This window comes from Zalophus californianus, chromosome 6 (genome assembly GCF_009762305.2).
Source record: "Zalophus californianus isolate mZalCal1 chromosome 6, mZalCal1.pri.v2, whole genome shotgun sequence".
Classification (NCBI taxonomy): domain Eukaryota; kingdom Metazoa; phylum Chordata; class Mammalia; order Carnivora; family Otariidae; genus Zalophus; species Zalophus californianus.
In genome coordinates, this window is record NC_045600.1 from 24,493,702 (window position 1) to 24,519,338 (window position 25,637).

The 25,637-nt window shown below is 38.7% G+C and overlaps 1 protein-coding gene across 1 annotated transcript in view; it reads left to right on the forward strand.

Moving 5' to 3' along the window:
• The window catches only part of SPTLC2 (serine palmitoyltransferase long chain base subunit 2), a 104,058-nt gene that overhangs the window by 36,222 nt on the left and 42,199 nt on the right, over positions 1-25,637 (forward strand). Inside the window, exons 3-9 of the mRNA XM_027569762.2 lie at positions 287-441; positions 2,110-2,258; positions 4,524-4,648; positions 9,702-9,795; positions 12,893-12,998; positions 13,963-14,182; positions 16,426-16,552. Coding sequence (XP_027425563.1) covers positions 287-441; positions 2,110-2,258; positions 4,524-4,648; positions 9,702-9,795; positions 12,893-12,998; positions 13,963-14,182; positions 16,426-16,552 — 976 coding nt within the window. The remainder of the gene's footprint in view (positions 1-286; positions 442-2,109; positions 2,259-4,523; positions 4,649-9,701; positions 9,796-12,892; positions 12,999-13,962; positions 14,183-16,425; positions 16,553-25,637) is intronic.

Sequence of the window (25,637 nt, forward strand, 5' to 3'; positions counted from 1 at the left end):
CCCTGCTTGTGTTCCCTCTCTCGCTGTCTCTCTGTCAAATAAATAAATAAACTTTAATAAAAAGGAAAAAAAAAGAGTTGCATGCTCTTACTGATTGAGCCAGCCAGATGCTTCAAGAGTTGTTTTAACGTAGAGAATTGATGCCTTTCCAAATGTTTTCCTTATCAGTTAATTCACTATAATTGGCCTGTCATTTTCAAGCACTTTTGCAACATGGAAAGGGAAGTTGTAAAAATTTTCTGAAGTAATTCAGTTAAATTCATGGTATTTCACCATCTGTTGGCAGGACTTTGTGTCATTGTATCAGGATTTTGAAAACTTCTATACAAGGAACCTCTACATGAGGATTAGAGACAACTGGAATCGACCAATCTGCAGTGTGCCTGGAGCCAGGGTGGACATCATGGAGAGGCAGTCTCATGATTACAACTGGTCCTTCAAGTGAGTCTCAGTTGGGAAATTATTTCTTGACAGCAAGACAGAAAGAATTTCTTCACTTCAGAATACATTCTATTGCAAATTGAGTAATCTGTTAAAACAAGAGAAGCTGAGAGTACAATACAACATAATTAGTTTCCTTGCATATTCATTGTTATCCAGATCTTTTTTGTTATCCAGATTTTTAAAATGCATTTTTCTATGACGTTTGATACTGTGTTGTATTATAATTGAAAACAAAACTCGACTTATTAAAAAGAAAAACAAACAAAAAAAACAAAGAAAAACTGTCCTGTTACGCCACTTACCAGAATCAAGTGTCTGAATTTACTTCTGGATATTCTGATTTCTCACATGATTCAAGGACATAGAGAATGCTTTTACTTAAATAGATTGAATAGTTTAGAAAACTTTTCATATTCATAAAATTTTATTGTTTAGATAGCACAAGTATTATATGGTTGCATTGTTATTATTTAAAAAAAAGACAAATAATACAGATAAATGAAATGTTCTCCCATGACAACTAACCACTATCCCTTCTGCAAACCCACTTCTTCACAAGGCTTCACTCCCCAGAGGTGACCATTGTTACCAGTTTGTTGTGTATGATTCCTCCAGATGTTTTCTGTGGGGCATGTATGTAGTGAATCTGTGGGGTGACATACAAGTAGTTTTTGATTTATAAAAATGGAATCATACTATAGAAATCATTTTATGTCTTTTTTACTTGCTAACATGCTGGTAATATCCTGCTTATCTATATTCACAGCAAATTCATTATTAGTAGTGGCTACTGAGTATCCTAAAGTATAGTCGTATATAGTATATAAAGGGTGGGTCGCATCATCGTTTGTTAAAAACCCCAAAATCTCAGAGTTCAAATAGCAGTGGTGTGTTTCTTGTCCATACTTCGTGTCCGCCTTAGGTTGGTGGAGCCTCTGAACCATGTTGTTCTCACTTGTGGGCCCAGGCTGACTGAGCTTCCGCATGTGGAATGTCACTGGTCTATGTGCCAGTGTAGTAAGTAAAATTGTGTAGTGACTCTTTTTTTTTTTAAGATTTGATTTTATTTATTTTAGAGAGAGAGTGCGCGGGGGGGGTGGAGGGACAGAGGGAGAAGGAGAGAATCTCAGACAGACTCCCTGCGGAGCACAGAGCCCAACTCTGGGCGCCATCCCACCACCCTGAGGTCATGGCCTGAGCCAAAACCAAGAGTTGGACGCTCAACCAACTGAGCCACCCAGGTACCCCATTGTGTAGTGACTCTTAAAGGATCTTTATGCATATATTTTTTCATATGTGGGTGGAGATTGCTGAGTCAAAAAGTATGTTTATCTTTTAAATGGATAAGTACTGCCAAACTGCCCTCCAAAAAAAAAAAACAGTACTGACTGATATTCTTATCTACAGTATATGAGACTATCCTGGCCAGCACTGGATATGGTCAGTTTTTAAATCTTTATCATTATTGGTAAGTGAAAATTAGTATTTTGTTTTAACTTTCATTTTCTTAATTGGTAGTGAGTTTGAGCTGCTTTTCACCTAGGCCATATTCTCCTTATTTCCTGTATATTGTGCTTCCTTTTGTATTACCAGTATGTTTATTATTACATGTAAGTATTTGATTTGCTCATGAGTTTCATGAACTTTTGTGCTATTGAAACACAGGTACACAGGGAATATAATTAAAGGCGTTATAAACATGGGTTCCTACAACTATCTTGGCTTTGCACGGAATACAGGATCATGTCAAGAAGCAGCTGCCAAAGTCCTAGAGGAGTATGGAGTTGGAGTGTGTAGCACTCGGCAGGAAATCGGTAAGCGTAGGCTTTGTTTGGCCAGCTGATGTTCTTAACTGTGCTACTCAGGGGGGAATAGTGCTGGTACAGAGCTAGAATAGTAAGCATCCAAGTATGTACTTTGCCTTATAGCTTCTGAAGTAATGGATGATTTTAATGCTTTCAACACATTTTGAGACATATTTACCTTTTCCTTTATGTTATAAAATGTGTCTAGAAAGGTTCCATAAATATTTGATTCATTTATAACTTTAATGTTGGCTTTTAACCACAAATGATAGTGGTTAAGGGTGCCACTTATTATTACTGACCCCATGGACATACGACGGTTAATATGTTTCCATACCGGTAATTGGAGGCTGATAATAATTCCTATCTTATAGGGCTCTTTGAAGAATTAAATCAGGGGCGCCTGGGTGGCTCAGTTGGTTGGACGTCTGCCTTTAGCTCAGGGCATGATCCCAGGGTCCTGGGATCTGGCCCCGCATCGGGCTCCTTGCTTGGCAGGGAGCCTGCTTCTCTCTCACCTTCTCCTGCTCCCCCTGCTTGTGCTCTCTCGCTCTCTCTGTCAAATAAATAAATGAAATCTTAAAAAAAAAAAAAAGAATTATTTTAATTCACATAATTCATGTGAAGTGCTTGTGACATGGAAAACACTCAATAAATGTTAACTCTTATTATTGTTAAGTCTATAAAATGTAAAGGTGGACAGGTTTGTATAAAGAGAATTTTTTTTTTAAAGATTTTATTTATTTGAGATAGCACGAGTGCAGAGGGAGAAGCAGGCTGAGCAGGGAGCTCGAGATGTGGGGCTGGAACCCAGGACCCCAGGATTATGACCTGAGCCAAAGGCAGGCGCTTAACCAACTGAGCCACCCAGGAGCCCCTAAAGAGAATTAATTTTTGTTCATAGGAAGATTCCAAATTCTTCCATTTTGTTTGAGAGACTGATTACTATAGAAATTATAAGGCAACTTCCAGGATATTTATTACAGTGAATCACCCCAAAACTTAGTGGATTAAGACAATAATTCCTCATTATTTCTCGTGGATCTAAAGACTGGCAAATGTAGCTGGGTCATTTACACTCAGGGTCCTCAATGATGTGGTTAAGGAAGCATTGTGCAGTGACGACATATAGTAATCAGACCTTACATCTTTATGGCACTTTATAAACTGCTTGAACCTATTCTCTTTTGATCCTCAACAATATCATGAGGTAGATAGAGCAAATATTATTAGTATTTAGCAGATAAGGAACTGAAGCCCAGAGAGGTTAAATGACTTGCTTAAAGCTTTGAGGACATGTAGCATCCTAGTTCAGCAGTGTTTTTTCTCATCATCTTTTCTGCATTTACCTAGTATCATTGATCAGTCTTGTTTGGTCCTTAAGGATTTGAGTATTGATATAAGATCACAGTACAAAGTGAAGGAGGATGCTTTTTAATTTGTCTTTTGCTATATAACAAATCATTCCAAACCTTAGTGACTTAAAACAGAAACATACATTTATTTGCTTGATGCTGCGATTTGGGGAGGGCTTAACATTTATCTTGAATCCATGTGATATGGGTGGGGCATTCTGGCCGATGACAGAGTGTCCAGGATGGCTTCACTTACATGTTTGGCACCTCAGCTGGGTATTGGGATCAGGTGAGGGCTGACTGAGCCCTGCATTCCCCTTTCAGATAGTCTCTTATCCTCCAGAGCTTCTCCCTCTCCATGTGGTCTCTCTTTACAACAGCTAGTTAGACTGTTTTACATGGTAGCTGACTCCAAAAGTATAAAAGCAGATGTTGGGGCGCCTGGGTGGCTCAGTCGTTAAGCGTCTGCCTTCGGCTCAGGTCATGATCCCAGGGTCCTGGGATCGAGCCCTACATCGGGCTCCCTGCCCAGCGGGAAGCCTGCTTCTCCCTCTCCCACTCCCCCTGTTTGTGCTCTCTCTCTTGCTGTGTCTCTGTCTGTCAAATAAATAAATAAAATCTTAAAAAAAAAAATAAAATAAAAGCAGATGTTGCCAGGCCTCTTAAAGCCTATATTGGAACTGGCATGTGTCAGCAGGAATGGGAGAAATTATTGGCAACCTTCTTTGCAGGAATTCCATCAGACGTGGTAAATTCAACTACTGTGTCCTTTATCAGCCATTTCTCTTCATAATACTCTTCCATGGAGCTTAGTCTGAAAAGGTCGTCACATGTAGACTATGATTTCTTTTTATAAAGTAATGAGTGATTCTTAAATTTGGGATTTGATAGTATTAACTTCATTAACTTCTCCATACAGGAAACCTGGATAAGCATGAAGAGCTAGAAAAGCTTGTGGCAAGTTTCTTGGGAGTAGAAGCTGCTATGGCATATGGCATGGGATTTGCAACAAATTCAATGAACATTCCTGCTCTTGTTGGCAAAGTAAGACTTAGTCTGTCATTTATGAAAACTCTGTTGTATATTTTGTTTTGTAAAGCATTCAGAGCAAGCCCAAGGCTGTTGTAAACTTCAGACTACGCATGGTCTACCCAAAGATATTTCTAACACAAATTTTTATTAGTATATCCCAAGGAGACTTATATCAGTTGAAACTTTCTTGCTAGAACCCATGATCCTTTCTCTCCCATTAGATGACTCTTGCCTTCTTCATTTCATACAGTTTTGAAAGGGATTCTAAGAAATAAAAACCTCATAAAAGGCTAAAATTTTGAAAGAAAGAATGTTTAGTTTGGAAGGTTATTTAGCAGATGGTTTTTCCTAAGTAGAAAAAGACAAAAATACGTAAGTACCCTAATACTTGTTCCTATCATAATGCATGGTGCTCAGAGATATATGGGCAAAATATGTGTATATATGTAAAATACAGGTAATGATACAGGTTAAAAGTAATAATATAGGTTAATAATAAGATTAAAAGTAGTAATAATAATAGTAATAAAAGTGTATGTGTGGGTAGAGTGTGTAAGGGGGCAGTTAAGGAGAGAAGAGATAAACTCTGTAAATCACATTTTAAGCAGGTTGGCACTCGGCTTGAAAGGGCCCTCAAGGTTTTTATTTTTTATTTTTTTTAGAGCATGTGTGCACATGCACACATACACACACAAGTGCACAAATTGGGGGGTTGGGAGGGGGCAGACAGAGAGGGAGAGAGAGAATCTCAAGCAGACTTTGTGCTGAGCACAGAGCCCAACATGGGGCTCCATCCCATGACCCTGAGTCCAGACCTGAGCTGAAATCAACAGTTGGGTGCTTAACTGACTGAGCCACCCAGGTGTCCCAAAAAGACATAACAATTTTAAACATATAGGTGCCTAATAATAGAGCTTCAAAGTACATGTAGGAAAAGTTGAAGAAATTGAAAGGAGAAATAGACAAATACATACTTATTATTATAGATCTCCATTACCCTCTCTGAATAATTGATAGAAGAACTAGACAGAAATTCAGTAACGTTATGGAACACTTGAAAAACATTATCAACCAACTTGACTTAATTGACATTTATGAAACACTTAACCCAACAACAGCAAAACATTTACCAAGATAGACCATTTTCTGGGCTTTTAAAAAAGCCTCAACAAATTTTTAAAAATTTAAATTATTCAAAGTATGTTCTCTGATCATATGGAATTAAATTAGAAATAAGTAACACAAAGATATTTGGAAAATCCTCAAATATTTGAAAATGAAACAACATATTTCCAAATAACCCATAAGTCAAAGAAGAAAGGAAAAATAGAAAATACTCTGAGCTAAATGGAAATGTAGCATATTACAGTATATGGGATGAAGCTAAAGCAATACTCAGATGGAATATACAGCTGTTAAGGGCTTGTATTAAGAAAAAGAGAAAAGTTTTGAATCAGCCATCTACATAAGAACTTCAAGAAAGAAGAGCAGGGGCGCCTGGGTGGCTCAGTTGTTAAGCGTCTGCCTTTAGCTCAGGTCATGATCCCAGGGTCCTGGGATCAAGCCCCGCATCGGGGCTCCCTGCTCCACGGGAAGCCTGCTTCTCCCTCTCCCACTCCCGCTGCTTGTGTTCCCTCTCTCGCTGTGTCTCTCTCTGTCAAATAAATAAATAAAATCTTTTTTTTTTTTTTTTTTTTTTTTTTAAAGATTTTATTTATTTATTTGAGACAGAGAGAATGAGAGAGAGAGAGAGCACATGAGAGGGGAAAGGGTCAGAGGGAGAAGCAGACTCCCTGCCGAGCAGGGAGCCTGATGCGGGACTCGATCCAGGGACTCCAGGATCATGACCTGAGCCGAAGGCAGTTGCTTAACCAACTGAGCCACCCAGGCGCCCATAAATAAATAAAATCTTAAAAAAAAAAGATTAAATGCAAAGATTTCAAATAGAGGAAGGATAAAATAAAGCTGAATTCAGAAGTCAATGAATTAGGAAAAATGAATGAAACCAAGGGGCTTCTTTTTTTTTTTTTTAAGATTTTATTTATTTATTTGAGAGACAGAGGGAGAGGGAAAAGCAGGCTCCCCTCTGAGCAGGGAGCCAGACCCAAGGCTTGATCCCAGGACCCCGGGATCATGACCTGAGCCAAAGGCAAATGCTTAACCAACTAAGCAGCCCCCAGGTGCCCCCCAAAGGTGGTTCTTTGAGAAAATGAATGAAATTGATAAATCTCTAGCCAGACTGGTGAGGATAAAAAATAGAGAAGACACAAATTGCCAGTAGCAGGAATGAGAAAGGATACATCATTGCACATCCTACAGACATTAAAAGGATAACAAGGAAATAAGAACAACTTTATGCTGGTAAATTCAACAGCTTAGATACAATGGACAGATACCTCGAAAGACATAAATGTGTGGTTCTTTGACTTCATATTGATTATAATACATTCCTGTCCTGCATTTGAGTGGCATAAATCTTGAGATTCTTATTTGGAATTTCTCAGAATTTTTTGCCCTAGAGGGTTAAATGATCTCATCCTGCTCTTCCCTGTATGTTCAGAAACTAATCATGTAGAATTAGAGATCTTGTATACAGACTTGGAAGATACTACTTTAAAGATTTATCTTTCAAATCAAACTTTATAGCTGAATGTTTAAGTATCATTTAATCCATTAAAGACAGAAACTAATCCAGTTTTAATATTTCTTTGAATCTGATACTAAATTTGTGAGGTGGTTGATTTTTCAGCTTAAAGGCAGGGGGAGATAGTATATTATAGATTAAGATCATGTGTTCTGGAAGCAGAAGCTTTGTAATGAGTCACTCATGAAGCTTGTGACCTTGAGCAAGATTTGTAAAATCTTGCTCCTCTAAAAGGGAGTTTCCTCTTATGTAAAGTGGGGATAATAGTACTTGCCTCATAGATTTTTTTAATGGGGATTAAAAGTAATATTGCCTTTAAAACCCTTAACATAATCCCTGGAACATATTAAGCACTTAGCTTTTAACTGCTGACATTTAATTTTTATTTTATTTTTGAACTAACGATATAATAGAGCCTCATAGTAGATTGATACATAGAAATGGTGAATAAGGCTGTCTAAAAAGGAGGCAAATAGCAAGTTATATTGCAGATTTTGTCAAAAAAATGAGCTGGAAGGAGAAGAAAATAAAATTGTATGGAGGGGAAGGAGGGGGGTATCCTTTTAAGGTATAGTGGAATGCCAAGAGTGGTAAGTAAAGGGTTGAAGACTTGCAGAAGAGAAATTCACTCTCTTCATTTTCTTCCCCAGTTTCTCCCTTTTCCACCCCCCCAATTTTAACACTTTTTTTCAAAGATTAATTTACGCTTGTAAAAGAATACAGAGTTCCTGTATACCCTTCACTCAGCTTCCTTTTATGTTAATATCGTACATAAGAGTGGAATTTATCAGACCCAAAAAATTAACCTTGATACAATACAATTAACTGAAGTGCAGAACTTATTTCAATTTCACCAGGTTTTCCACCGATACCATTTTCTGTCGAGGATCTGCGTGGTATCTCCTCAGTCTCCATTGTGTGACAGTTCCTGACTTTCCTTGTCTTTCCTTACCTTGACTTTTCTGAAGGAAGAGTTGTTGCTTCTCCTCTATTCATTTACATTAGTACAGATTCGTGAATATTTTATTATTTGGATCCAGCACGATTGCCCTTTATTTTGTTGCTCGGATTGTTCCAGTTTTGGCCATTGGGAGATCTTTCAGGTGGGCTCCTGTGCCATTTAAATATGTGCTCATTCTTTTTTTTCCCCCTAAAGAGCACTTTCTTTGTAGCATGACAAGAGGCCCTGAGCTTTTTTTTTTTTTTTTTTAACCTATTTTAGCTTTGGGGTCAACCAGTTCTCCATTGAGCCCTGGTTCATTTTACTGGAGGGTGGTATTTAGAAATCAAGGTCTGTTGTGTTTACGGCCCCTTGGGTGTCACTGCTTCTTGTCCCTCAGTGCTTAGAGCTAGAAAAATATATGCTTGTATACTAACTCATGCATACACAGGTCTGTGTGTATGTGTATACTACATTACATATACATTTTAAAACCCATCAGCCCATACTGTGGTATGGTACCTTCATACTGGTACCTTCAACTCTACTTCTCCTTTTTAATGTACACATTTTTAACTAGGTAGCTTTTTATCTTAATAATAAAAATTTTGCACAGTGTAAAAATTGTAGACATCTGCTGTTATGAGTTTAAGTATCCCTCTAAGAATATTTTGTTATAAATCAGTGTTTGTGTGTGTGTGTGTGTGTGTGTGTGTTTGTGTGTGTGTCTTCTTTCTTTTTTCTCCGGGAACATGCTGATATTTTCTGCACCTTACTATAAAATCTAAGTGGATATTTTGAGGACACTGTTGGCAGAAAAACCTGTTTCTGAGTTCAGTTCTTACAGGTTGAAGGGCCTGAGCTGTGGAAGAGTAAGAACCTGGGATGAAATAAAATCCCTGAGAGCTTCAGCCTTTTCTTGTTGCCTTAGGAGAAACTCATGTTAACATGTTAAAGTAGAGCTTATTGAGGGATTTTAAATGCAAAATTGAGGCCTACACTTCATGTCAGTGGGGGAGAGTATTAGTAAGTGGAATCTTCATTGAATTCAGGGTATTATTAGGAGTGAGAGGAAGAATGCTTTACTCCCTCAGCTCCCTTGTCCCCCACTTCTTCCCACAAATAATAGCACATCATACCAAAACTCATATGGAATGCCATCAAACCAGCAAAACTGAAACCCCATGAAGACTATCTGATATATCAGATTTTAGGTATAAATAATAGCCTGTTGCTACATATCTGAATATTTAAGTCGGTCATAGAACTGAAGAAATTAAAAGGCTAGAATTTTGTATCTACTACTAAGTTAATTTTGCAAAACAAAAATATGTATACTTTCCTTCCTGAAATTGGTAATTTTGCTGTTGTGTAAGCTTTCCTTAATAAGATACCATTATTAATGATTTTAGCATTTTGTAATTTGTGTAAGTAAACCTTTCCCCCTAGCTTCTTACCTTTCTGTGCTGGTGGTTTTGCAGGGTTGCCTGATTCTGAGTGATGAACTGAACCATGCTTCGCTGGTTCTAGGAGCCAGACTCTCAGGAGCAACCATTCGAATCTTCAAACACAACAGTGAGTTTGATGTGGAATTTACTGCAGGCTTTAGTGTTTAATATTCTTTGGGTTAATGGCAGTGGTAACAGTAGTTACGTTAATAATGGAAGATATAAATGAAGCATGTAGCAACTTTTTTTTTTTTAAGATTTTATTTATTTATTTGACAGAGAGATAGCATAAGTAGGCAGAGAGGCAGGCAGAGGGAGAGGGAGAAGCAGTCTCCCCGCCGAGCAGGGAGCCTGATATGGGACTCGATCCCAGGACCCTGGGATCATGACCTGAGCTGAAGGCAGCCGCTTAACTGACTGAGCCTCCCCAGTGCCCAGCATGTAGCAACATTTAAAGTGTCCTTCTGGGCCAGTCTTTTAGAAGTTATCCTCTTCCTCATTAGAAATAGAGGCTGAAGGCCTCTATTTCATACATATTTCTCCAGAGGCTGTACAAAATACAATATTCTCCTTTTATTTAGCTTTCAACTCTTTCATCTTCCTTGTGTAGAAGTCACTTGTTCAGTATGCATTTACTAGATGCCTGTGGTGTGTCTTGCCGTAACACCAGGGCTACCGAGATGAATAAAGCAGGGTCTCATCTTAAGGAGCTCTGGCCGGTTAATGAAGAGACTGTTGAGAAAGCACTAGTGGAATACCACTGATACAGAACAGGTACTGGAGTCCAGGTATGAACAGCTGCTCCCCAGAGGAAGATGGCACTGCCAGAACTTTCTCCCCAAGTGGAGGGGTCTTGTGTATTATTAAAATAATGATTTACAATAAGAAAGTAACTTTTGTAGTTAAAATACTAGCATGTAGGGAGGAAAGATTACCAAACTGTACGTCTAATACCATTTTTTTGCCAAAATGTGTACACATACAGACAAAAGTCTGGAAGAATAAACACCCAAATGTTAGATCTGTACTCTGGATGGGAGGCGTGTGGATGCTAATAACTTTCTTCCTTCTGTCTTTGTCTTGTCTAAAATGTTTTATAATGAAAATGATACATACAGTATTTTGTTTTATGAAGTACATGGCATTATTAAGCACAATTGTGTAACCTATTTCTTAAAACACGTGTGAACTTTGACGGTCCATGTGACTCTCCTCCTCCCCTAAGGCCAGGGTGGCAGGTGGTGTCTGGAGTTGCCCTCATTCAGTCCATCCCTCAATTTGGACATCAAGGTGGTTTCTAAATTTTTCTACTAGAAACAGTACTACCTACTCACATTTTTGCTCAGTGGTCTGATAAAAGCCCTTAGGATAAATTCCTAGCAGTCTTAGGATGCCTGATTAAAAGGTTATAAAATTTTTAGACTTTTCCAAATTGCCTCCAAATATGGTACAAATTTTTACTCAACAACATGACAGTGACTCTACTTACAGGCTGACATAGGACATTATGAATCACTTAAAATATTTTCTATTGAGTAAGTCAATAACATGTTAATTTCTGTTTCTTTGATTATTAGGTTTTAAGCAACTTTTTTATACAGTTAATTGTGTTTGTATTTCTTTGTGAATTGGCCATTTTCAAACGGTTTCGGTTCTCCACTGAGTATAAGAGCCCTTTATATTAATTACTCTTTTTTTCATTTTTAACTTTTAGTGTCTTGCTGGTAGATTTATTAAAATGGTGTTGGCACATTTATTCTTACGAGTTTTAGATTTTGCATAATGCCTCCCCCATTTTAAGATTATAAAGTTACTCTCATATTTTCTTTTCATGGTTTTGTGGTATATTTTTTATTTGAATCTTTAATTTGCATGGAATTTAGGAAGCATAATATGAGAGAGATAATTGAATTTTTTTTCCCTGAGTAGGTGATACGGTCAAGCATTGTATAGGTACTTCCTTTCATCTAAAATTTTGAGTCAATATTTTTCTCTTCCTTTCTGTATATAAACAGAGGAAACTAAAACAATGAGTGCATTTTTATTTGTCTCCTGCTGGGTGCCACACATTGATCTCTGCAGCAGAAATAGCAGCCTCACAATAGACATACTTCGGTGGTAGCATCTCCTCTCTGGGTTAGGTAGCAGATTGTTTTGTTCTGAATAACTGAAGGTATAAACAGAGTCACAACCTTTGGCAATCTCACTTGTGGTATGTGTTTTTATTACCTTACTTCTCTTTCCTAACCAAAGTCCTTTCATAGAAAGAGCAAAATCATGTAACTTTGTAACCCCCTCCTTCAGTCCTGAGCAATAAAGAATATAAAATCACGTTTTATGATGGGGTGCCTTCCACCCCTGTTAAATATACCCCAGACTTAATATTGCATAGATTTTGGGGGAAAGGTCCTTAAGGCCATTATTTCAGGGCAGATATTTTAAGTATGAAGTCTACTGTCATGGTAACAATGGTCTTCACAGCATTTATCTTTAACAGGAAAATTATGATCCTCATTAGTGGTAGTACGAGCCAAGTTGTTTCTGGGCCTGGTAACCATCCTTAAGGACCAAGAGAGCTGATCGAGTCAAACATGGAACAGTCTCAACTGATTGCCAAGCTTTCTTACCACATAGTCTCATGCATGCCCAGACTGGTGTATTTTGAGCCCGCTACTAAGATAAAGCTATTTAACAAGCGTTTATTGAGTGTATCCTAGGTGAAAGGAAATGGGGCGTACACTTTGAATTTTCCCCCATATTTGCTTTTTAGGAGGTGTATTTGTTTATTTGCACTCTCTTGCTCAGTCTTCTTTATGCATGTATTTCTGAATGACTCACTAGGATTAAAGATACAGTTGATTCTACAAATACAAAAAAACAAAACAAAACAAACAAACCCCACTAACTGAACGGCCTGGTATTTAACATGAAACATCAGTCATTTCACAGGCATGCTACCCAGTGGAACTGCCTGTGCCACAGTCATTTAGTGGAGTTTCCGTGGTTTTGGACATTCATTACATTTTAGATGAGATTGTCATTCAAGCTAGCAGTAGCTTACCCATTTTGCCTTATCTTTTTCGGCTCAGTTATGATTATGTTAATGTCCTTTGCCATCTGAGACACACTTCCTGAATAAGAAATGTGTATTTGCATTTCGGAAGTAGGGTTCAGAAAGAGGAAGGTACTTTGTGTTGAAATTCTTTTTTGTGTGCTACTTACAGATATGCAAAGCCTAGAGAAGCTGTTGAAAGATGCCATTGTTTATGGTCAGCCTCGGACACGAAGGCCCTGGAAGAAAATTCTAATCCTTGTGGAGGGAATATATAGGTAATCCTGTTTTCTTATTCTTATCTTTCTGATTTGGCTCCAGGAAATTACAGAGTTTTTAAGCAGAAGGGAACAGTAATCTGGACCCCTCTGGACACCAAGGAGGCAGTGTTTATGACTTGATAAAATACCTGGAAGCAGAGTCAACACTGGCACAGAAGTCTTTTTGTCTGGCTTTTCTTATTCTTTCCATCTTGCTAATGGTCTTCAAATTCCCTTTCTTTTTGCATCCTTTATTTTTCTACTGTTTGTAGAGGGAATGTATACATAGGGGCAAGAATTAGAATATGTTTTCTAATGTGTCAAACCAAATTCTACATCATTCCATTTTAAGAACAATTTTATTCTGGTTTATTTGCAGCCCTTGCACTTAACTCTCTTACCTCCTATCTTTTTTATTCTTTTATTCTGCTGTTTTAATTTCATCTGCAGTGTAATGCAAAATCCAACCTTGCCTGTAATTGCAAGTGTTAGAAGAATCTGCTGTGACCTTTATCCATCTGTGGTGAATTAAGGTCAATTCTGTTCTGGCGCTTGTTTGAAAAGATCCAGTTTCCTTTCCCCTAGACATCTGCCTAGCCATGGCATCATCTAACTTTGCCAGTTTAAAATCACAGGCAGAGTTGTCAAACCATTTAAAAAAGCAATAAACTGGGAAGGGGCGCCTGAGTGGCTCAGTCGTTAAGCGTCTGCCTTCGGCTCAGGTCATGATCCCAGGGTCCTGGGATTGAGCCCCACATCGGCTCCCTGCTCAGCAGGAAGCCTGCTTCTCCCTCTCCCACTCTCCCTGCTTGTGTTCCCTCTCTCTCTGTGTCTCTCTCTGTCAAATAAATAAATAAAATCTTTAAAAAAATAAAAAAATAAAAAAGCAATAAACTGGGAAAATTAATAGTAGTAGTAAGGTGACCAACTCTTAATTTTGAGAGTTAAAAAGTCTCAGTGTATTTTTTATCCATTTTGCCAGCATGGAGGGATCTATTGTTCGCCTTCCTGAAGTGATTGCCCTTAAGAAGAAATACAAGGCATACTTATATCTAGATGAAGCTCACAGCATTGGGGCTCTGGGCCCTAGAGGTCGAGGTGTGGTGGATTACTTTGGTCTGGATCCTGAGGATGTGGACGTTATGATGGGCACATTCACAAAGAGCTTTGGTGCTTCTGGAGGATACATTGGAGGCAAGAAGGTAAATGGGCCACGCAAATTGAACAATTAAGGGTAAAGGTGGTTCTGGCTACCACATTTGGTAACTCACGTGTAGCAGGTAAGCATCCTGAACTGGGATGTGGAGATCCTGAATTTGTTTGTGGCTTAGGCTCACAGTGCCAGTGGGCTTCACACTTGAGTTGCTCAGTGAGTGACTCTGATGAACTAAAGGCTGGTTCTGTTCATTGTTTGTTGTTTTCTTACTTGAGCTTGGTTCTAAACCACATGCTGGTCTGACATACAGAACACCCTCTTATGTGAAAGGACGCACAGTGGTGCTGCCTGTTTGCCGCAGTCTTTTTCTGGGTTTGAGTTGTACCCACAATTTCAAAAGTAGTGAGTTTATAATGAGAGCCAGTGGGAATAGAAGACCAGTTTCCCTGCGCTTGGCCTCACATGCATCTTGGGTGAGCATAAAGATAGAAAGTTAAAAGATTATTTTGCCTGCTCTGGTTTACTATAAGGCATTGTACTTTTCAATTTAAAAATTGGGTAATGAATTCTGAGGCATTTGAGAATCAATGTGGTGTGGTGGAAATGGTTGAACCATGAGACAGAGGCCTAGGTTTGAATATTTCCCTAACTTTGTGAGCCCTGGGGCAAAGCATTTAACCTTCCCATTTCCTTATCAGTAAAACAGAGATGAATATGCCCAATTTATAAGATTGTAGTAAGGGTTGAAAAAATAGTGTATGTCCATGCTACAACATGGATGAACTTGAAAGCATTGTGTTAATTTAAAGAAGTCCGTCACAAAAGGTCACATATTATTTCTTTTATGTGATATATCCAGAACAGGTAAATCAGAGACAATGTAGGTTCGTAGTTGCCAAGGGCTGAGGGGATGTGGTGAGTGGAAGGTGACTTCTGATGGGTATGAGGTTTCTTTCTGAGATAATGAAATGTTCTAAAATTAGATAGTGGGGGTTCAGTTGGTAGAACATGTGACTCTTGATCCTGGGGTCGTGAGTTCAAGTCCCATGTTGGGCGTGGAGCCTACTTAATAATTAATTAATTAATTAAATTTTTAAAAAAAATTAGTGATGAAAGTTGCACAGCTCTGTGAATATACTAAAAGCCACTGAACTGTACACTTTAGAAAAGTGAATTATATCTCAATAAAACTTACTGTAAGAAAAAAACTCTCCATAGTATTAATAAAAATACATTGTCAAATATTTGTATGTGGCATGTAGTAGGAGCTCATAAATATCTTTAATTCCTTTTTAAAACCTGACATTGGGAAACTTAAAGCATGGACTTTCTCTTAATAATTGATTGCCTTTTAGAGAAAACTCATTAGTGGTTTTAGTCAAGTTTGATAGATTTTTACCTCAAATTTTTGTTAATGGGACCAGGCTCACTTTGGAAAGTTGCTTGCTTTTTGGTAAGATTTATTGCTCAACCAAAGGACTTAAAGTAATAATCTGGGACATCATTTAAGTCTGGTATATCTATGCTTTTGTGCCTTTTGTTCAGTTTTTAGTGTTTTTGAAGTGATAAACTGTTTTACAGTCCTATTTTGTATCTCCTTGTTGAGTTCTGGTACGTAAGCTACTTTGCACATTTTATTTAAAGATTTAGTGAAGTTAGAAGGAGAGAATAGGGATATACAACTGATTGTTTTGGACTCCTTGTAACTGACATACAAAGTTTTTCTTTCTTCAATGAGATGGCTTTCCTGTTCTCATGAAAGACCCAGTGAATTTCTATTTAATTCCTGCCATATTTATATCATTTTATAAATGTCTGTGTATCTGGAGGACATTTAATCCCTTTAAAATTGATGTTAGAGAACTGTCTTTCTGTTACTCGGGGCTTTGCAGGTATAGGGTAATATGCAGATGATATTTTTTGTAGTAGTTATAAGTAAATTATTGTGTCTGAAAAGTAATCTAAGCACTTTAATTCAGCATTGTAGATCTGTTTATAACATTAAGCGATATGTTCTCCAAATTTAGAGGGCTTCTTTAAAACTAGTTTTTCTTTCTTTCTTGTTGTGGCATGTTTAAAAAACAAAACAAAGCCTGAGCCTAAGGAGGTTGGCATGTGTCCGATGCAGTTGTTGCTGATAGTATCCTCTGACCTCTGCATCTCAGATTAGTGTCCCTCTTCCAGCGGTGTTGAAGGGAGGAAGAGTGTGCTTGCACCTGGAAGGAGTTCAGTGACATTGCAGAGAATTCAGGCTTTCCCTCTAATGCCTTGCTTCTGTGAACTCCCCAGGAGCTGATAGACTATCTGCGGACACATTCTCACAGTGCTGTGTATGCCACGTCACTGTCACCACCTGTCGTGGAACAGATTGTCACCTCTATGAAGTGCATCATGGGGCAGGATGGCACGACCCTTGGTAAGTCTCTGTTTTCTTGGAAAACTTCCTCTGCTCAGTAAATGCTTAGCAACTAAACGTGCTCTTTTCCTCAAACTTTTTTCCTAAAATGAGGAGTCTAATGGGCAGAACTGTCAGGTGTGTGAGGCCTTGGTTGCTCCGGACACTTTTCATTGTGTTTGATACACATCTGCCATGAGAACTAGCCTGGCTTGCTTCCTGTTGAATTTTCTTGGCTATAGATGGTGATGCTTTATTTAATCTTACTGTTCTACCTATTTTCATAAGTCTTCAGTGATAAGGCACAGGGTCTTTCCAGAATCGTATGAATTTCGCAGGGTCTTAAGGTCTTAGAGTCTAAGTTGCAGGGTCTTTCCTGAATTATGTATGAAGATGTAACTCACTGTGTAGCGATGTTTCATTCCCATTGTATTTAAAAGCTGCTCTTTGCATGTATTAATGTCCTTGATTTAATGCCTTTTTAAAGAGTTTCTAATTTAACAATAGGTAATAAAAGTCATCCTGAATTCGTTTATTCTTTCTTTGGTGGAATTTGTAGTCCAAACTAGATACTCTGACAAACACACTGAAATGAACAATAAATAAAATGTGGTACTTGCTTTTTTATTTTACTTTTATTCTGCATCACTAGAGGGCAGTGTTGATTGCAGAAAAGTTAGAACAATTGGGATTTTTGTTTTGTTTTGTTTTTTTACTTCTAAAAGTATTTCCATTGTATGAGACATACATTAATTTTACTTGCTTTTTAAATGCTTCTAAAATGAGTTTTATTCTTGTAAAAGATTTTACACTGTCAGCTTTGAGCTCTCCACTCTTCATTTATATAAATTTTATGGTAAGATTGTTTTTATTTGTATTGGAAAACAAGAAGAAAGTAATCTGATTTTGATGGATGCAAATCTGTTTTCTTAAATCAGAATTTTTCCTTAATATTTTTTTTCTGATCTGTGGTATATCCTTATTATCTCTAGCAAGAGATTTTTGGAAATAGATCTTCAAAGTGTTGATCATTTTCAGTTTCATGAATTGATTCCTTGGGAAAGAAAATATTTCATTCATGTTGTGAACACAGCATGGAGCCTTGGGAGTAACCGCCTCTTAACAGTAGCTACTGTATCTTCTCTCCTTCCTCATGGTGTTAACAGAAGTAGTGTTTTGATCTGAGATATATATTTATATAGCTAGCAATTATCTAGTTACTTCACAAAGGTGCATCAACCTTATTGATTCAGCGTACAGAAAGGTGACTAAAATGAATGGCTAACAGCTATCAAGAGTTAATTTTGGATAATTTCTTTGCCCTGTCCTAGAACGTGGATCTGTGTGATATGTGACCTCTGCATAAATGACTTACCTGTACTAAGTAATGAAATCTAGGCTCTGCTGGTGGTGAGAAAATGAAATGTGGTAATTAGTTACAGGCTTTGGGTTAGCACTCATTTTCCAGTTTATTTATTGCCTCTCTGACACGCGCCCCTCCCCCCCCAGCTTAGTTGTGTGAAACAACAGCCATGTTGTTATGCTCACAGATTCTGCAGGTCAGGAATTCGGTCAGGGCACAGCAGGGATGCCTTGTCTTTGCTCCATAATATCCAGGGCTTGAGCTTGAAAGACTCACGCCTCTGGGAGGACTTAGATGGCTGGGGGCTGGGATCATCTGGAGGCTTCTTCCCTCCCATGTCACTTGGGCTGAAGTGACTTGAACACTGGGCTCAACTGAGGCTGTTGACCAGAACACCTTCACATGTCCTCCCTATGAGGCATGGGCTCCTCATAGCATGGTGACTGGGAATCCAGAGGGGATGCTTCAGAGCAAGTGTTCCCAAATAACCTGCTGAAACCCCATGACCTTTGCTGATTTGTTGTTAACAAGCAGGTCACTAAGGCCAGTCTAGATTGCAGAGCATGGGAAATCAGATTCCACATCAAATGGAAAGTGGGTCCAAGAATTTGTGGCCATTTTTACGACTTGCCACTACCAGCTTTTATATATTTTAAAAAATTGCTCTCTAAAACTTTTAATTAGTATAGGCAAACTTCTTTTGGCTACATTGCTTCTCTGCCAAAATAGAGGATAATAAAAATGTAACCAAAAGTAGAGAGAAGTACCATCTCTCTTAAATCCGGCTACCTGATCTTAATTAAATTTGACCTGATTTCTTTTAGATTTGAGTGTGTAAGGTAATGCTTATTTTTATGGCATCATTAAATGCACCTTTTTATTGTCTTTGTAGTAGAAAGAAAGTGTGAATCAGGTAGCAGCCCTTTGTGCCTTAAGGTGACCTTTAAAAAGAGGTATCTGTGGGGCACCTGGGTGGCTCAGTCATTAAGTGTCTGCCTTCGGCTCAGGTCATGATCCCAGGGTCCAGGGTCCTGGGATCGAGCCCTGCATCGGGCTCCCTGCTCAGCGGGAAGCCTGCTTCTCCCTCTCCCGCTGGCCCTGCTTGTGTTCCCTCTCTTGCTGTGTCTCTGTCAAATAAATAAATAAAAATCTTAAAAAAAAAAAAGAGGTACCTGCAATTAATTTACCTGAGTATGAGTTTATAGTAGAAGCAGCCTGCCCTGAGTGAAACTTAATCTTTTATGTTCAAGACCTTGAATTTCATTCATTCCATAAACATTGAGTATCTCACTCTGTGTTAGACTCTGAATCAGAATCCACAGGAAATGGGCATACAAGCAGATGATTTGAGAGGAGTATATACTTGTGGAGTATTGGAGATAACAGAGGATAGTGGCTTGTTCTGTCAGTCCCAGAGAGTACTGTAACATAGAGAAATTGTTTTATTAATCACTTTACCAAGTATTTGCCCTCTGTGTGCTAGGTGCTATTGCTAGACACTTGCGATTCATCAAGAATGAAACACCCCAAAGTTTTTGCATAACGGGGTTTCTAGTGTAGGAAGTAAATTATACAGTGTGCTAGAAAATGATAAGTACCCTGGGAAAAAGGGAAGTAGGGAAGATGGATGATCAGGGGTTCTGGGGGCCCAGTTTGCAATTTCAAATAAGGCAGTCATTGAGAAGGTAAGACTTTTAGCAAGAATTTGAAGAAGGTGAGGACTTGGCCCTGAAAATCCAGGGATAAAAAGGCCTGGAGATGGAGGCCACTCTGTGTTCAGTAACAGCGAGGAGACCACTGTGGCCTGAGCATAGTAGTTCACGTAGAGGGATTGTGAATGATTGAGTGGGGAAGGGTAGAGGCTCGAAGGGTGGCAGTTCTGATGGGGGGCATACTTGTGAAGGGTGTTAGGGTGACACAAAAAAACACACACTCGTTCTCTTGCCCTAAAATAAAATTCAGATTCTTGTTTAATATTGAATTCAGATTCCTTTGAATCTGTGGGCTGATTAATGCTGGCAGGCTTCTGGCGTGCATCAGACTGGTTAAGAATGTTATTGGTCCTTCATATTTTTATGAAAAGGTACAAAAAATAATGTACCCATGATCCCATATTTTAATAATATCTCACCCCATTTATCTCAGTTTTTAAAAAGAAAAAGGTAGCTAAAACTCCCTTTAGTGTCCTTTCTTGATTCTGTTTCTCTCACCCCTTCCCCAGAGATAATCACTATTCTGAAATTGTCTCTTTCTGTACTTTTATGCTTTTACTATGACCGAATCCATATAGTGTCAGTATCCCTCACTGTCTGAAGGCTCACTCTTTGCCATGATGACTGGCAGAAATCCTTATGATATTTAACTGTCTGAATCAAAACCCACTATAATAAATTGTCATGAGCACACCAGTAAAGATGTTTTCAGTTGGGCACGAGTCTGGGGAAGAGGCTGTGGAGTCTACTGCAGTTGTACTTCTGCTCTTTTCCTGATAGGACCTGGTCTCCTGTTCACTTTGAGTTGTTAAATGTGTTGTGCAATATTTCTGTCATCTTCCCCACATTGCTAATGAAAATGTCCTGTGACATGCAGAAAAACCTATGAAGAAAGTAGGTGAGCAAAAGAGGACCACAGATGTCCCTGCATTTGCAGAACATGTGGGAATGCTAAAGCTCATTGAGACAAGGGAATACCTACCTGGGAATATAATGGACTCCATATTGTGCCTCATCACTGAGTCATATACTGAGTCAGTTATCTCAGGGTTAAAATAGGTCATTGGTATTTTAGATGCTTTCTATTTTTTTTTTTAAGATTTTATTTATTTGACAGAGACAGCGAGAGAGGGAACACAAGCAGGGGGAGTGGGAGAGGGAGAAGCAGGCTTCCCGCTGAGCAGGGAGCCTGATGCGGGGCTTGATCCTAGGACCCTGGGACCATGACCTGAGTCGAAGGCAGACGCTTAACAACTGAGCCACCCAGGCGCCCCCTCATTGTAGTTCTTATTTCTATTTTCCTGATTAGTAGTCAGATTGGCCATTCATTTAGATGGGTATTTTTAGGAGTTCTTCATGTATTCTGGGTAATAATTCTTTTTTTCTTTTTTTTTTTTTTTAAAGATTTTATCTATTTATTTGAGCCACAGAGAACAGGAGCAGGGAGGAAGGTCAGAGGGAGAGGGAAAAACAGACTCCCTGTTGAGCAGGGAGCCTGATCCATCCCAGGACCCTGAGGTCATGACCTGAGCGGAAAGCAGCCACTTAACCAACTGAGCTACCCAGGCGCCGCCCCCCCTGCTTTTTTTAAAGATTTTGTTTATTTAAGACAGAGCACAAGCATCGAGGAGGGCCAGAGGGAGAGAAGAATAATTCTTTACTACTGTTTTCTCTCAAACTGGGAGAAAATTGGCTTTTCTTTAAATCTTGTTTCTAATAATTATGTTTTAGAAAAGTTTTCCTTTTTGATATGGTAGAATTTATGAGTTTTTTCCCGTATGGACAATGTTTTTGTGCCTCAAACAATCTTTTCTTTAGTCCATGTCAAATATATCTTCTGCAAGTGTTTATTGCTTTCTTCTCCTGTTTTGTATGAATCAATTAATTGGTGTCATGTGTTTCTGTATGATTATATATGTGTGTGCATGATTTATTTTAGGGGTATTTTTCATTTTCATTTTGGATTATCTAGGCTTTCTAGAACCATACATTTTAATACTGCACTGTTCAGTTTCTTTTTGTTTTTTTTTTTAAAGATTTTATTTATTTATTTGACAGAGAGATAACACAGCGAGAGAGGGAATACAAGCAGGGGGAGTGGGAGAGGGAGAAGCGGGCTTCCCATGGAGCAGGGAGCCCGATGTGGGGCTCGATCCCAGGACCCTGGGATCATGACCTGACCCGAAGGCAGACGCTTAACGCCTGAGCCACCCAGGCGCCCCTGTTCTTCAGTTTCTATATTTGAAGAAATTTGCCTGGAAGGAGTCAGGTTTACATCTGAGCTGCAACAATATTTCTGTCTCTCATTGAATTTCCATAGTGCTGTGAATTGGAAATGGGGGGGAGCTGAAAGGCTGTGACTTTTGTGCTAATACCCTTTTTCTCCCAAAAGCCCTATTTCACAACTTTATAATGTCACAAATTTATGATCTTGTCTCACAGAGCCAGTGTTTAATGTTTGAACACAATGTTTTGTTTAAAGTGTGTATGCAAGTCAATCAGTAGACTTAACTGCTAGATGTTATAGTTTGTGTCCAGTCCTAAAATACCGAACATATAAGGAAATCTCTAAGCCTTACCTTTTCATTATAATTTTGACTGTCTCAAGTATTTTGTTACTTGATTTTGGTCCTTTTCTTCATAACTGATTGTGTAGCTACCTCACAATTCCAACGAGCATAAAGTTTATTATTGCCGCATTCAGTGTGTCTAATAATTTTTGGTTTTGTCTTGAAGTTTGAGTCCTGTGTTAAGTTTTTTCTTTAAGATTTATTTACTTATTTTTGGAAAAGAGAGAGCATGCATGGGGGGTGGCAGGGGATGGGGGGAAGGAGAGAGAATCCAAGCAGACTCCATGCTGAGCACTGACCCCAAGTCGGGGCTCTATCTCAGGACCCTGAATGACCTGAGCTGAAATCAAGAGTTGGATGCTAAAAAAAAAAAGAGTTGGACAGTTAACCAGCTGCACCATCTGGGCACCCCTGAGTCCTCTGTTATCTTATTAGTATCCACACTTTATTTTGTACCTGTAGCAAACATGTTTGGTAATACAAAGCTGAAACGGAATAAAGTATTAGAATAATACTGTTCTAGAAAGAGGGACACTTTCCCAAAAATGAACTTTCAGTTAATAGGCAGTAGTATTGGGCAGTAACTCTGAAAGCTTGTTGGCCAGGTGACATAGATCATCAACCAGTATCTTAGGGATATCACAGTATAATGTGTGAAAGCTCACTAACCCTTTATGTGGTTTTTGCATGTCGATGTCAGCTCCCCTGTGAGGACCCTTGTCTTGCTCCTCCTTTGCATCTTAAATAGTGCCTGTATCAGGAACTTGGAGTTAGTAATGGTTTGTTTGACTTGATTATTCACAAAATTGTTATCTACCTTCCCAAAGTGGATTATAAACTCCATGAAAACATGGAGTTTTGGCCATTGTGTTCACTTTATTGCTTCTGTTTAAAACCGTGTTTGGCACATAGTAGGCATCCAGTAAATGCTTGGTAGATGGTTAAATGAATAATAACTTTGGTGCCTTGAAGAGAGGCATTGTAAGAGTTAATGACCTATGATTTAGTCCCTTATTATATTCTTTGTGTTCTTAAATGCTGAGGACTTAAGAAATTTATACACCTAAGAGGATAAGATCCCTCATTCACTTATATAGGATTATTCTTGAATTGAAGCCTCATGTATACTGATCAATGTTCTTAGAATAATAGGACTTGGGGGAAAAATGTATGTTAGATTTAAGATTAATAATTTAGTTTAAAAAATATAAATGTATTTTTGACTTGATGCTGTTACTGATTTTCTCTTAGTGGGATAAATCTTCATACTTTGATGATACAGGTGGTTTGGACTTTGCTCTTCCTAGCCAGGTCCTCTTGTAACCAGAAGCAACCATTTGTAAGCTCACTTTCCATGCCTGGGAAGCATTTGTTCCATTCTAACTGGCAGGTGTATTTCATCAGTAAAAAAGAAATGGAGCCTAAGAATCATTGGAGGAACATTATAAATCAGATTAGGATAGAGAAGCTAAACTTAGTTTCTTATAAATAGATTTATAGGTAACTATAAAACAGATTAGTCTTGAATTAAAATATAAATATTTGCTTGTCATTAAATACTCCAGTTGAGTTTTAAGGTTGTCCACTAACATCTATTCTATTCTAAGCAAAGATATGACCTGTGTCAGAATGTAGGATTTATGGCACTGTATGTTTTCACAGGGGCTACTGTTCTCTCTCCAGTTCTGGCCTTAGTATGATTTTTCTCTTTTTTCCCTTCCAAGCCAGAATTAGTGGATCTGAAATCGTTGTTGTATAATGATAATACAATGAGCTATGAAATGGGTGAACAACTCGTCTGCATTAAATCAAAACTAAAATGTGACTTGAATTGTTAGGGGTTAAAAAAAGAGAAATCAGGGGCTCCTGGGTGGCTCAGTCATTAGGCATCTGCCTTCAGCTCAGGGGATTGAGCCCCGCATCGGAGCCCCGCATCGGAGCCCCGCATCGGAGCCCCGCATCGGGCTCCCTGCTCCGCGGGAAGCCTGCTTCTCCCTCGCACTCCCCCTGCTTGTGTTCCTTCTCTCGCTGTGTCTCTCTCTGTCAAATAAATAAAATCTTCAAAAAAAAAAAAAAAGAGAAATCACTTAGCTTTGACACTTGGAAGATTTTCTTTTGTTTAATACAAGTGGGGTAAAATAATCATAATATTGCTTTCAGTTAGTTTCTAGTTCGTAGGGTCAGTTACAGGTAAAGCATGGAAACTTTGGCAGTGATTATAAACCAGATATAAAGAACAAAAACCTTGACAGTGTAAACAGTAGCAGACAGGAGGTGTAGAAAGGGGATAAAGGAAGGTGAGGGACATGGAAGTGTATCAGTTTCTGTTATGTACTTGGTGGACAGTTAATAGATACTATCTTGTTTATAAATCAGCACGTTTTTACGTTAAGGAATCGTCTTTAGGTTTATGAAGGTGACTGGCCACTAGAATTAAAAATAGTGATATGACAAAACTTGGTGGTGATTAGTCAAAGAAACATGGAAAGGAGCAGGAGCACAGCTCTCTCACCACACTACCACGCAGGGTTTCTGGGAGGAGAAGCAGAGGGGAAAGTGGATTCAGCACTGTAGTGCTAGCCGTCAAAAATGCCAGAAGGAGAACCTGGCGCTGCTTCCTGGGATGGGAATGGAGGTGGCTGGCCAAGGCGGGGAGGGGGGACTTCTGTACTTTGTATTTAATATTCTGTACTGCTAGAATTTTATTTTACCATATGAATGTGTTACTTTTATGAGTTAGACTTTTTTTGTTATCAGATTCCATGCTACATGAATAACTTATATGGAAATAAATCTTGCTTAAAATACGATTGAAAGTAAGACTTAAACATACACACAAATATTACACGATTGATTGTTAAGCAATGTTCTCATTTTTTTGGTGAGAAGATGATTTGCTCTGCGGTGACCAGAATGTAGAGCCTTCAGGAAAGCTACAGCATGCAAGGGAAGTTGAGATCCATCCCCTACCCTACTTTGTAAGCACTCCTTTTTCTTCCTCACACCTTTCCTGCATTCTCCCTCCAGTCGCTATCCTTTTCCCAAAGAAGAGAGGGACATGCCACTAGGTTGGTGAGTAGACACTGGGAGGCATCTTACCTCAGAACCAAAGTGAAGGACTGGTGGGTGGGAGGTGTGCTGCCAGCCTGCTTGTGAACGTAGGGATGAGGACAGGCTGGTGAGTAGAAAACTGACACCAAGGAAATTCTGACAAATTCCACTAGACATTTGAAATTCTAGCTTTTACTTCATACACACAACACACACACACACACCCATCCAGTAATGGAAACTTAGCTGTAAGATCTATTTATGAGTCAAGACAAAACATGTCTGAGCAAAGAAACTAAAGTTGTGCTTTTCCATTTTCCAGAGCTGTGCTTGGCTGTATTTTATTTCTTCCAGAGATGTAATTAATAACATGCACAGCACCCACCTTAGTGTCTGACATCCAGTAGCCT